Source organism: Symsagittifera roscoffensis, chromosome 9 (assembly GCF_963678635.1).
Source record: "Symsagittifera roscoffensis chromosome 9, txSymRosc1.1, whole genome shotgun sequence".
NCBI classification, from domain to species: domain Eukaryota; kingdom Metazoa; phylum Xenacoelomorpha; order Acoela; family Convolutidae; genus Symsagittifera; species Symsagittifera roscoffensis.
Window position 1 is genome coordinate 39,170,397 of NC_087070.1, and position 13,177 is coordinate 39,183,573.

Below are 13,177 nucleotides of genomic sequence, written 5' to 3' on the forward strand. Positions count from 1 at the left end.
AGACCAATGCGAACTTAAATTTAGTATCAGCCAAAGATTAGGCAAATTAGAATAGAGTAAAAACAACAAAGTGATAACCTAAATCGAAAAAAATTAGCTTTTTTCCACGTCTCAATAAGTCTTATCAAATCAAGTTAAAAATATGCCTGAAATCAGGCCACAACAAAGACGACAAATCAAATCTCTTCATTGCAAAGTGAAAAATCAAACAACAACAATGATTGAACTTCAAATCTACTTATTCAATAGACTGTTATTCCTTATTATATAAACTGCAATAAATAGAGCCGTAAACTTGATTTCTAAGCCATCTAATAATAATCTTCTACTAAAAAGTATTATACAAACTATACAAAATACGTAGTTGACAAACAAAACTCCTTTCTGTCTAAAAACTTCAAATCCGCAGTAATTTTTGTACAAACCTTCAAAATTTGATTCCTATTGAGTTTTATAAACAAAATAAAAAAAAATTAGCTATTAAATTAAGTTGGTTCCTTGTTTCTCGAAAATATTTTCTGTTATCGTTTTTTTTTCATCAAAAAAAACAACAAAATTTCTATACAACTAAATTAAGTTCACATCAAGATCTCCAAGACCTTTCTTGGATCTTTAACCGTTTTTGAATCATTAAACTTTTTATTTATTTTCTACCAAGGCTTATCCTTGCTTAATTTAAATCTTAACTTTATTCGATTAAACCTAGATCACTAGATCATCAATGTTTTCCTTGGATCTAAAAAAACTTAACTTTAAATGTAAATCATTATTTTTCATTCGGAAGCTTAATCTTAATTTAATTTTAATATCAGATCATTATGGCTTCCTTTAAATCACCTAACTATTTACCTCCACCTCCTAAATTGACGTCCAACGGCCTTAAACTTCGGGTCAATTTCCAACCCTTACATACAATCCAGGGCGACCTGAAAATGTTTTTCAAACAAACCATTTAAAATAAGCTAAACAGTGAAGAACTTTGGTTACTCATCCTTCACTTGAACCCCACCTCGAAACTGACCCTGTCCAAGTACAAATTAGCACTGGTGAGAATTAAATTAAAATGTAACAATCTACTAGTATTCTAATTATATCTGAACCTTTGGTGTTGAATTACTATTCTCTAACCTTTGATCAAGTTTACTTATTTGTAACGAATGCTACATTCGTTTGAGAGCAGTAACAAAACCCTTCAGTTGAATTGATGTACCCTCACCAACCCATTTTGTCACGACAATACAACCCGAGGATTAGGATGCCTTCACAAAAAGCGTAGGAACTAACAGTTAAGGAAAACAGAACTGACACCTGGATTTTGCATCATTCATTCTAACACTTATGTCAAAAGATATTTTGGCAAACAAACAAACTCTATTTCTTCTTGAATGTTTATTTGAGGACTCCATTAATATTTGATTATTGAGATACGATTTCGTCTTTACACCGCATAAACAAAAATAGGTTATATCAGATCAAAAAAGCAACTAAAAAGAAGGCTGTAATTTCTCAACAAAAACATATTTAAAAAAATTTTTCCAGAACACTTATTGCTGTTTCCGAATCTGACTTAACAGTTATACAGAAACTTGAAAACCTCAGAGACAAATACACATTTAAATGAAACCAGTTGACAACCAAACAGTTTTTTCTGAATCAGAAGCTACAACAGCATCATCAATAAAAGGCAAACGCAGAATAAAAAATATTTCCAGTCGAAAAACAGTAAGAGTATATAATTGAAATCAACCAATAAGACATATCGAAAGCCATACATTAACTGTCACAACGCTTAAAAAATGATTCAAATCGACAAAAGTTTAAACAATGACCCAGTCCTCCCATTTGTCATTAATCCCATTAGTGATCTGTCACGAGGACAAGTACAATTTCGCCACAATCTGATATAACCTTTAATTCGAAAAGGAACTAGTCCCTGCCAACAGGAGTTCCCAGAAGTAAAAAATAAAAGACAGAAACTAGATCACTACTGACAAGATAATAGTGTTATAACGTCCCAAAATGGCATATTCAATATTAAAAGTTTACCACCAGACTCAAACAATTAAAGACTAACCCATCAAATACAAACAGATGATATAGAAATAGTTTTCTCAAAATTTTTTGCAGAGTACGTCAAAACAATTCATCACCAAAATTCACAAAGAGCAAACTCAAAATTTACAATTGATGTTTTTTCAATCATCTACAGTTATTTTTCAATACTAGATGAAACTTTCAAAGTATTTCCACCACAAACAACTCCACATTCAGCACCAAAAACAGAAGTCGATCTCTTGTCACGATTCTTGGGCTCAATTTCACAAATAACAAAGCACAATTGTAGATTTTTTCATCATAATCTAGACTTAAAGATTGACAAAAAACAATTTAAACAGACGAAACAGATTATGTATGGGACCCAGAGTGGTTTCATGGTGTTTTTAAATTTACAAAATAAAATCTCCAGTGCAGCATTTCAAACTTTCTCAGTAAATAAATATTGCTTATGAGTAAGTCTTTTAACGACTGATATCACACTTTTAGACTAAAACAAAACGTTTTATAATAAAACTTTAGACATTTATGAATACACAATGTACCCTAAATGGAGTGTAACCATATTTCATAAAGATAACCAAATAAAACCACATTTCATTTTCAAAAAATTGTTTAAAAAAATACCTAAAACAACACAACAAACTAATTCATTTATACATCCCACACGACACCATGTTATTAGAATAATACTACGTTTCCACAAACAACATTACAATCAACCACTAAGCCAAGAGTCTTTACTGAATTTTCCCATTTGGTTTACTAAACATACAGACCAACAACTAAAAAATGTTCATTCATAAAACCAAAATATACAAATGGTAACAATTTTACAAACCAAAGATACGATTAAATTGCAATTAAAAAAACTGATAAACAAATAGCAAGACTACTCGTTTTAACACAAATCTAATGTGAACAAGGCAATCACAATCAGCAAACCTCTAAGGGACAACAACTCACTCCGTAAGCTTCAATGATAAAAGAAGAACAAACAGATTGCAATGAAAACTGTCCATTTGTCCGACAAAAGAATACTCAAGGCTATCAACCTATCAAATTGAAATCTCATTAACATATTATCTACAACAATTTGAAATTAGCAGAAATCAGCTCACAAGTTTTACCCAATACTTAATACAGTATAATCACTTCAAATGACGATGAATCCATACCTCATGGGTAGATTATCTAAAACATCAAACAAACCAAAAAAAAGTTTTCACAGGAACAGACCCTGAATACTCAGTAGAAGATAATTTAAGTACCGTCACAGTCAACCTAATATTAAAAATAGGCCCAGAACCTATACATACACCATTTATCTAAACTGGATTCATCGACGTACAGCACTGTTACAAATTACAATTGACAGTGCAGCCCAAAAGTAGTTTTCAGTCCTACCCATGGAAATTAAATCCGACTGGAAATATTTTCCCCTAGAGTTCTCAAAAAAGTTTGACTCAGAAAAAACCTTATGACATCAAATAGTCTTTTGTATTAAAATATGAAGATACTCGAACGAAACTACATAACAACTTGCTGTAAGAATAGAGGCTCTGGAACAAAAAGCATAATCTCTAAACACACATGGTTTTACAAAATCCAAAAAAGACGGAAATTCTATTGATGACTTTAACATCACAAGTAAAAAAAAAAGCATTATGAAAGAGAGCATCACATCCATCATCTTTTCGCGAACCGGATATGGATTTCCGCAAACTTGAAGATGATTTAGAACCCTTGGAAATCACAATGAAATCGGTAGAAACAGAAAATTAAAAATTACAGTATGTCAATAATATTCAAACAACTGCGTCACACATAAATAACATTCAAGACTCCGATAGAGAATTAGCAGAAAAAATAATCAAAAATTTTAATACTTATGAAAACAAAAATAGGGAAAAAATAGCTAAGGAAAACTACTTTCCATCAGCTATAGTAAAAACAGATCACAATCGCCATATACCAACTTTTTTCGAGGATGATCCCCTGATAGAAGAATTTCACAAAATTATTCAAGAAATAGGTATAGTCAACCAAATAGTCACAACAACCAGTACAGGAACAATTATTCAAGATCAAACTCTAGTAGAAGTAATTATTCTAACTATCATAGAAATCAATCATATTCCAACAACCGTAACCAATTTTGCTCGAATGATCGTTCTAGATCCAAAATAACAGATACAGAAACTACTCAAATAACAATTCCAAAAACAGAAACAACAACAACAGATCTGGTGAAAATTCAAATAACTACAGAAATAGAAACAATAGCTAACAAAAAAGATTACTAAACTATTCTCAGTCACCACATCGAAGTAATTCACAATATTCAAATAGACAAAATCATAATTATAAAAGTAATACGCCTAAACACCAAAGACAGATGAATCAGGTATGAGCAAAAGAAGACACAACTCCAGACCCACCAGGAATAGAAAATACAGAAACTTCAGGCATGCAACTAAATCATATACACATTGTGAAAGCACAGATGATGAAAACGAAAACGAGAGCACATTAGTTATTAATATGCTAAAAACGGCCACAAATATGAAACGCCACAAATAGAACAGTGACCAAACAACTAAAACAAAATCTACCCCACATGATGTTGACAATCATGAAAAAACGAATAAAATATACCAGATTGCAGCACCAAAAACACCTCCTCTCTGAGAAAAATTTTGGACAATTTCACTTCTTTTAGAAAACCCGAAAAACAAAATATCAACCGCCAGATTTTGAAATAGGTTTTTTAATAGATCCAGGAGCAGATTCAAATAATATTATTTTTATTACATGGCACTAAATACATTTATTAGACCCCAAACTTGCACTTTCCAAATCTCTGAAACTAGCTACAGCATAAGGCACAAGCTGAAAAACTATGAAAAAATTCAATTCACTCTCATAGCAACAAGACTGATCGAACTAATCAAACTATTAGTAAAACTCTTTAAGCAATTGTTTCATATCACAGATCTTAAACACAAAATTATAGGTATACCATACAATTCATTACTAAATACATACCAACGATTAATATCCTAAATAGTAAACTGCAAACTTAAGACAAGTACACGCGAATAAATATTACCATATAACCTTCTTCAACGACTTAATAAACAAAAGCCATTCTTGATAGGAAAAAATTAGTGGGAAAATTCATGATCGATTTAAAATCATTTGATGAATTCTGTTGACTGCGGTCACAGGTAGGTAACTAAAAAAAAATTCTGTATTTTTTTCTACTCTTTTTCTGCCTTTCAGAATGTTTGGTGCCGCTGAAGATATAATTGATGATTCAATAACAAGTTTGCAGAGGTGACGAGGTTGTATATTATACACGTATCTCCCCTGGGTTATGATAGCTGGCAACAACAAAAAATTCAACGTAGTATCGAAAAAATACAGTTAAAAATAATAACCTCAGTTGACTGCAGCTATCGCGGAAATTATATAACAAATAAAAAAAAACGTTCCTTAGATTTTCTCCATTCTTTCAGATATTTTAAATTTTTTCGATTGAAGTGGTAATTGATGATCAATAAACAAATTTTATTAGCAAAAAAACTTAATTTTTGCAGCCAATTGATCAGTTTTTTGCCCTTCTTGCTTGATTTTAATCTGTCTTAAGGAGCATATTTTTGAAACGAATCTTTAATGTCAATCGAGTCTTCAAAGAAATTATCACCGGTCTTCGACTGCCAATTGCTTGGGGAGAAAAGGGAGAAGAAAGACGAACACCATCCTCCATTCTTCAACTATCACCTTAGCAGAGAAAGTCTCCTATCGACAGAATTCAGAAAAACAGATTTTTTGACAATATCCGCTGAGCGGAAACACTTACCATTTATCATCTGATCGAATTTTCTGATCCCTCTTTATTTTGAATATTTGTTAGTTTTTTTGAACTTTTCTCGCAGTCATGATCCGAAAATCATCAACAATCACAAAAGTTTACAAAAGTTGAATTTAATTGAAACTTTAATGAAAGGAACTCATCGGTAAAATGTTAAGAAATAGGTAAAGATTCATAGTTTTTTTTTTATAATAAACGCTACGCTGCCGTACAATTTCGCCGCTTATTGCCTAATATCTTTTCAACTTCATAAATTTGGAAAATATTAGCGTTTGAATTGAATCATACAAAAACTAGGATCTGTTCTGAGAAAATTCCATCATTCTCGAATTGCTTTTCTGTTAGTGGCAGAAATTTAAACGTTTTTTTTTCTTGCCCAGTGGCATAACATGATTTCCATCTGCTGGAGTTTAGTGTGCTGCTGTGACTACTAAAGGGATATGACAAGCGGGTCTAGGACAACAGGCCGACGGGACTTCAAGCCGAAGGGACTTGAAGCCGAAATTAAAACTTTACCAGCACCTCAAAACACTATTTGATCATCTGTAAAACGACGCTTTTCAAAAATTTAGGCATTTTTAGTCCAGAATAAGCGTTGTTCATGACACTGCACCACTTCTGATTGTCATCCTTGATGTGCGGCACCCATGACAAGCAACCGATCTTTTCGCCAGTACTCTTCAGACACGATTGAGAAACAAGTGCAGTTCTGTGTAATTTGTAGACAGGAGATAGTGCGGGTGGTCAAAAATTGATTAAAACTTTTGATAACTTTGCAGATGGGGTTGAAACAGCCGACTGTACTGGACGTGTATCGTAACCGGCCCTCGACTGCAGAGTGTGTGGAACCCCTGAAGAGGTCTGCAGCTCCTGATGAGTTCGTACTGTCTGAGAAGTGGCAGAGTAGAGTGGGTCCCGTGAGGTTCCCTCAGAGAGACAACTACTGCGTCAGTGCAAAACTGCCCAATCGATTCACAGTAAGAATTAATTCACTCTTGCAACTCTTTGATTATCTCCCCTTTGCAAAAGGGGCAAATTATTTACTCGGCAAAAAAATTCACATTTGCTCAACCGTTATGGGTTTTTTTTTAGCTCTTTTCAGGTTTCCAATCCCCTGGTAAAACTACAAGATAAAGTAGTTCATACGTCAATTTGCATTAAAGAAATGTAAAAATTTGATAACTTATTCACGCTGCACTTTTAATTGTAATTAATTACATCGAGAGTCATTCAAGATAATCTTTCGTGAATTGAAATTCAGAAGAAAATCAAGAGGTCCGGGAAAAAAGCCTAATTTATCAAGCACTATTAATGGGGAATCTCTCAGGCGCGAAGATTCGAATGCACAAAAATTATTGCAGAAATTCGAAGCAAATAAGCAAAAAAAAATCAGCCAATTTTGAACTATCTAAAATGCATTGATTAGTGTTTGCAATACTACACTTGGTTGAGAATTTTCGCCTACAATTGGCGCTTTTTGAAAAAAAATTTAGGTTAGGTCAGCCAAAATTGGATATTCGCCTGAAAAGAGTGAGAAGCGGGAAAACAATGAAAAATATCAGAAAAAAGTTGAAAGGTGAAACGACATTATATGAATGTGCAGACTTTGAAACGAAAAAAAAATTTGCGCATTTTCTAAAAAAGTTGGAATGATTCAAATGGCAGTCCAAAAATGAATCATATAAAATCAGGTTTTCAGAGTTTTTTTGAACAGAATGAAAGATCATGTACATGTATCCAACCCAACTGCTTCACTCTGCTTAAACAAACGAAAGTTCCGACTAATTATTCACGAGTCAGTACAAAGTGAATGGAAAGCATGGGATAAACCTAGTAGCGGTTAAACTAAGGGCAAAATGGACTCTTTCTACTGTTTGGGCAGAGTTTGCAAAATCATTTTGGATAAATTGGACAATCTTCCCCCAAAATGACATGTAGAATATATTCGCCAACCAAGTATTACTATTAAATCAGGGGCAGATCTAAGATTTTCTCGAGGGGGGATTTTCAAAAGTTTTAAGACCTTTTTTTAGGTCGACCAAATTGATTTTCTGAGCTCTCCCATACAACTATAAAGATCTTAATTTGACCAAATTTTAGGCGCCGCCGGCAAATTTTTTTTTAAAAAAAGGCCAAAAAAGGCGTTTTTAAGCACTTTTTGGAAAATTTCGACCAAAAAATTGCGTTCTTTTGGCGCGCGCTCCCCCCTTAAAATTGGAATAGATTGGCACCAAAGGCGCCTTTAGAACAATTTTAAGGTCCGTCACCAAATATGGATATTTCAAAAAAGTACAAAGGGGGCCCTTTGGATCGGCAGGGGGTCGAATCCCTGAGAAGGGAGGGGTCCACCCCCCTAAATCCGCTACTGATTGAAACCAAATTATGTATAAACCGCATTAAAGTTCCATGAATAAAAATCGATTATAATTGAGTTTCCTTGTCAGTGTCCACAAAAGTGAAATCAAATCGATTATGATCAATTAAAAATGGATTATAATATTATTATTTTTCGAGGCAATAAAATCCTTTTTTCATCCATTATAATCGATTTTTTTTTCACTTTTGTGGACACTGACAATGAAACTAAATTTAAATCGATTTTTTTTCCACTTTACTGAGATGCGAATTTCAACGCACACAAAGTCTTCCTTACTTTTTTTCTACCTAACTTTGATATTTTCGTTATGTGGGTTCAGGTGGGGGTATGTGGGTTCAGTTCAGGTGGGGGGTATGTGGGTTCAGGTGGGTTTGGGGGTATGTGGGTTCAGGTTGGGGGGTATGTGGATTCAGGTGGGGGGGGGGGGGGGCGGGGTTGGTGTATGTGGGTTCAGAAGGGGGAGGGGGGTTGAGGTGATGGGTTCAGTGGGGGGGGAGGGGAGCAAAAGAGCAAACGTTGGGGGGGGGGGGGGAGCTCATCAGAATCTTTTTGCAATTTGAGTTGAGGTTTTGAAATGGATTAGGCCAGGCCTTACATTCGCTTTGCAAAGTTTGCGCATCACTTCACTCAGTTGATAAATGCTGAAATTCTTGCAAAGTTTTGCACGACGCGCGAAACAAAAACAAAGTCGAAAAAAGTCCATTTTAATGTGATTTCCTACTTATTATAAAATCCATTATAATGGATTCAAAATGAATTAAAATGCATTTTGTTTTGGCGAGAAAAAAATGGGTTTAAATCCATTTTTGGTCCAATTTTGTTGTCTGAACGTAACATGGGAATCGATTATATTTACAACATTATAGACCACATAAATCCATTATAATCGATCTGTTTTCACTTTTCTTAGATGCGGGAAACTATGCATTTCATTGAAACGTGCAAAAGAAATTTATTTTGAAATTTATTCTGTTACTTAATTGATAATGCTTTATATTCAAATTTGATCTTCAAAAAATCCATTTTTCTTTACCCAGAATCAATTTTGGGGGAAAATTTACGGTTGTTTCATCAATTTCGCCGAGTTAAAAAGTCGACAAAAATGTTGAAATTATACCTTCGCCCGTTTCCCACATTTTACTGAATAGAGCGTTTCATGGGTGATCTCCATACATTCTGCGTTTGATTCTATGTCTAACAAGACTGCCGTATCGAGGCGAAATCATAAAGGTTCCGACTGCCTTTTAAGGCCGTTGAGCAGTAAAAACATGAAAAATTTAAGCAAAAAAAAATTTTTTTTGAACATTTAAAACCTTTTGAATTTTTTTTTTGGAAATCATCTCCCTACACACCATATAAAATACAAAGTGAAAATTTTCGCTCCTAGCAGCAAATCAATTCTGATTAATAAGCTTCCTTCAACCAATTTGGAACGATTTCTGAGGCGGATTAAATCTCCGCTTACGCGTTAATAGCGTCAAATATATCGCGCCTTAATTGTACGAAATTGGCCGAAATGGCAATCTTAAAACCCTCATAACTTTTCGAAAAAATGATCGCAAGTAAAATACCTGAAGTAAATATTGGTTCATTTTTGTTCCGACTTTCGTAACGAAAGTAACGGAACAATTGTGCTCGTGTGGATTTTTTTTCTTCAGACAAATTTCGACTTTTTAACTAGCCATTTGTGAAAGATTTTTTTAATATCTTTCGAATTAGGCTATTGTTATGCTGAGCTCAAATTTGAAACCATATTTTACTTTTGATCATTTTTTGTAAAGTTATGAGGGTTTAAAAATTGCCATTTTGGCCAATTTTGGACAATTAATGCGCGATTTTTTCGCGCTATTAACGCGTAAGTGGAGATTTAATCCGTATCAGAAATCGTTCCAAATTGGTTGAAGGAAGCTCATTTACCAGAATTGATATGCTACTAGGGGCGAAATCTATCACTTTGTATTTTATATGGCGTGTAGGGAAATGATTTTCAAAAAAAATTTAACTTTTAAATGTTCAAAAATTTTTTTTTGTTCAAAATTTTCATGTTTTTACTGCTCCACGGACCTTAAAATGCAGTCGAAATTTTTATGGCTTCGCCTTGATACGGGCAGTCTTGTTAGACATAGAATCAAACGCAGAATGAACGGAGATCACCCATGAAACGCTGTATTCCGTAAAATGTGGGAAACGGGCAAAGGTATAATTTCAACATTTTTGTCGACTTTTTAACTCGGCGAAATTGATGAAACAGCCGTAAATTTTCACCCAAATTGATTTAGATGAAGAAAAAAGCAGTGCAAGAGTTTGCGTGGAAAAACACAAGGGTTCTAGCTTCAGTGCTTTAAAGAATCGGAATGTACTGGGATTTGAACTGCCGCGCTTATGATTTTCAGACACCCGCTAATAGCCAACAGTAACACCAGATCTAACATTAATTATTTGGCTTAAGCTGTGGAATAATCCTCCATGTTCGTTTGCTTGAAAAAAAAATCGGAACCACAAGACATAGTTGTTCTGAGACTACTCAGAATCAAAATTGAGAGTCTTATAGATGTTTGGGAAATATAGTTTCGTATCATAATAACACTAACTACAAGTAGAATGATTGATTTTAACATAAAATGTATTTTGTTTCAGTCCAAGGATCTATTCCAACGATGGTAGAAAAACCGAACAACCAACAAAGAAAACCTATCTTCAAATAAATGAAGCTATTGTGCAATATGAAACAGTTTGGATCTTGTTAACTATTCCCCCCCCCCTCAATGGTAGCTTGTAAAAAGAGAATTGATCAGTTTAGAATATACGAATTTGCTACCTTTGTTACGAATCCCCCTCCCTTCTGCAATAGGGGGGGGATTGTTAACAAGATCCAACAGTTTAAATTGATTACAAAATGAGCACCTAAATCATTATCATAGCAGCTTAGTTAAACAACACTTCCATTAAACGCAGGAACAATTGTGCCCAAAAATTTGAAATATTTGTATCTCTAGCTTGTTGTCATGTGATATGAAACTCTTTGACATCCTAGAAACTAAAAACACACTATAGCGACAAAAAATTTGAAGCGGAAAAATTTTTTTTAAATCGAGCATCTGTCAACTTTGAACTTCAAGGAGGCCTTAAAACGTATATATCAATTCTGAAAATTGTATTTCACGTGATAACCTTTCCAAAATAGATCAGTTTGCTCTTTTTTGTTCCGACTTTCAAAGAAAATAAGGAATTTATAAACTTGTGGTGATTTTTTAAATTAAGATTGATTTGACAAAAGGTGAAAACGTATGGGTATTGTTCTGATTTCAAATAGAAACAGAAACATGAATTATTTTATTGCGTTCACAAAATGTGACGCCGCCGCCACCACCAAAAGAAATATGTTTTTTTTATTTTCTTGCAAAAGGAAGGGAAATGCTATTGGAATAATTCGTATAACGTTTTAAGCATTGAGAATTGAAACGACTATTCTCATTCAATACGAATAATAACGATTCCTCTCGTAAAGTACGAGCATACGAAACCTTCTTCTCGTAAAATACGAATGTACGAATAAAGAATACGAAGTTAAAAGAAACTTCTCATTTGATACGAAAAGTGGCGTGATTTCCCCATTTGAGTATAAATAGAAGCTCAAAACTACGGGAATTCATTCCAACAACTTCTCTTCTACCACCACCACCACTCTCCTCAACCACCCCAACCCTTCTCTAAAATAGTATTCAATCTCAGAGAAAATATCTCCAATCTCACCGTAAAAAATAAGTATTGAGTCAAAAGGCAACTTGCTGTAAATTCATACTAACTTCTTTTTTTAATAAAATATTTCTCAGCGAATTTTAGATTTTTTTTCTAAAATTTATTACGCTAGCAAAACTATTTACGTCGGACAAAACGCTTGCTAGGAATAAAGGGTCCTTTCTACTTTCTATCTTAGAAAGTAAATCTAAAATTCGCTGAGAAATATTTTATTAAAAAAAGAAGTTAGTATGAATTTACAGCAAGTTGCCTTTTGACTCAATATTTATTTTTTACGGTGAGATTGAATACTATTTTAGAGAAGGGTTGGGTTGGTTAAGGAGAGTGGTGGTGGTGGTAGAAGAGAAGTTGTTGGAATGAATTCCCGTAGTTTTGAGCTTCTATTTATACTCAAATGGGGAAATCACGCCACTTTTCGTATCAAATGAGAAGTTTCTTTTAACTTCGTATTCTTTATTCGTACATTCGTATTTTACGAGAAGAAGGTTTCGTATGCTCGTACTTTACGAGAGGAATCGTTATTATTTGTATTGAATGAGAATAGTCGTTTCAATTCTCAATGCTTAAAACGTTATACGAATTATTCCAATAGCATTTCCCTTCCTTTTGCAAGGGAATAAAAACATATTTCTTTTGGTGGTGGCGGCGGCGTCACATTTTGTGAACGCAATAAAATAATTCATGTTTCTGCTTCTATTTGAAATCAGAACATATCCATCCTCCTATTTGGAGAGGAAAAAAACTGAAACTTTCATTTTTATTACTTTCACTTGAATAGTGGAGTAATTATTGATCGATCGAAGCTTTTTCTTTCAATCTCATAAAGTTTTGTTGGTATTACGGGTAGCAGATGTTTCTGAACAAAAGCTTTTTCTTTCAATCTCATAAAGTTGGTTAGTAGTTTATTGGTATTACATGTAGCAGATGTTTTTAATCAACTGATACTTTGAGTCAGGCTTGAATAAATAAATACATCAGTTACATTTATAAATCAAAATAGAGTTTACACAACCAAGGGATTTAACTATAAAATTAAATACATCAAAATTATCTGTTTCTCAAAAGTTTGAAGGTTAGTTTTTTTCCTTAAACATTCTTTTTCCGAAGTC

The 13,177-nt window shown here is 33.5% G+C and overlaps 1 protein-coding gene across 2 annotated transcripts in view; it reads left to right on the forward strand.

Annotated features, from left to right (window-relative positions):
- Positions 1 to 11,088, forward strand: part of LOC134854540 (uncharacterized) — a 21,978-nt gene extending 10,890 nt beyond the window's left edge. The window contains exons 2-3 of one of the 2 annotated variants that reach the window (XM_063870836.1): positions 6,712 to 6,909; positions 10,947 to 11,088. In XM_063870836.1, the coding sequence (XP_063726906.1) occupies positions 6,712 to 6,909; positions 10,947 to 10,973 (225 nt within the window). In that variant the 3' untranslated portion in view covers positions 10,974 to 11,088. The remainder of the gene's footprint in view (positions 1 to 6,711; positions 6,910 to 10,946) is intronic. The other variant, XM_063870837.1, reaches the window with a different exon arrangement.
- The last annotated feature ends 2,089 nt before the right edge of the window (positions 11,089 to 13,177 follow it).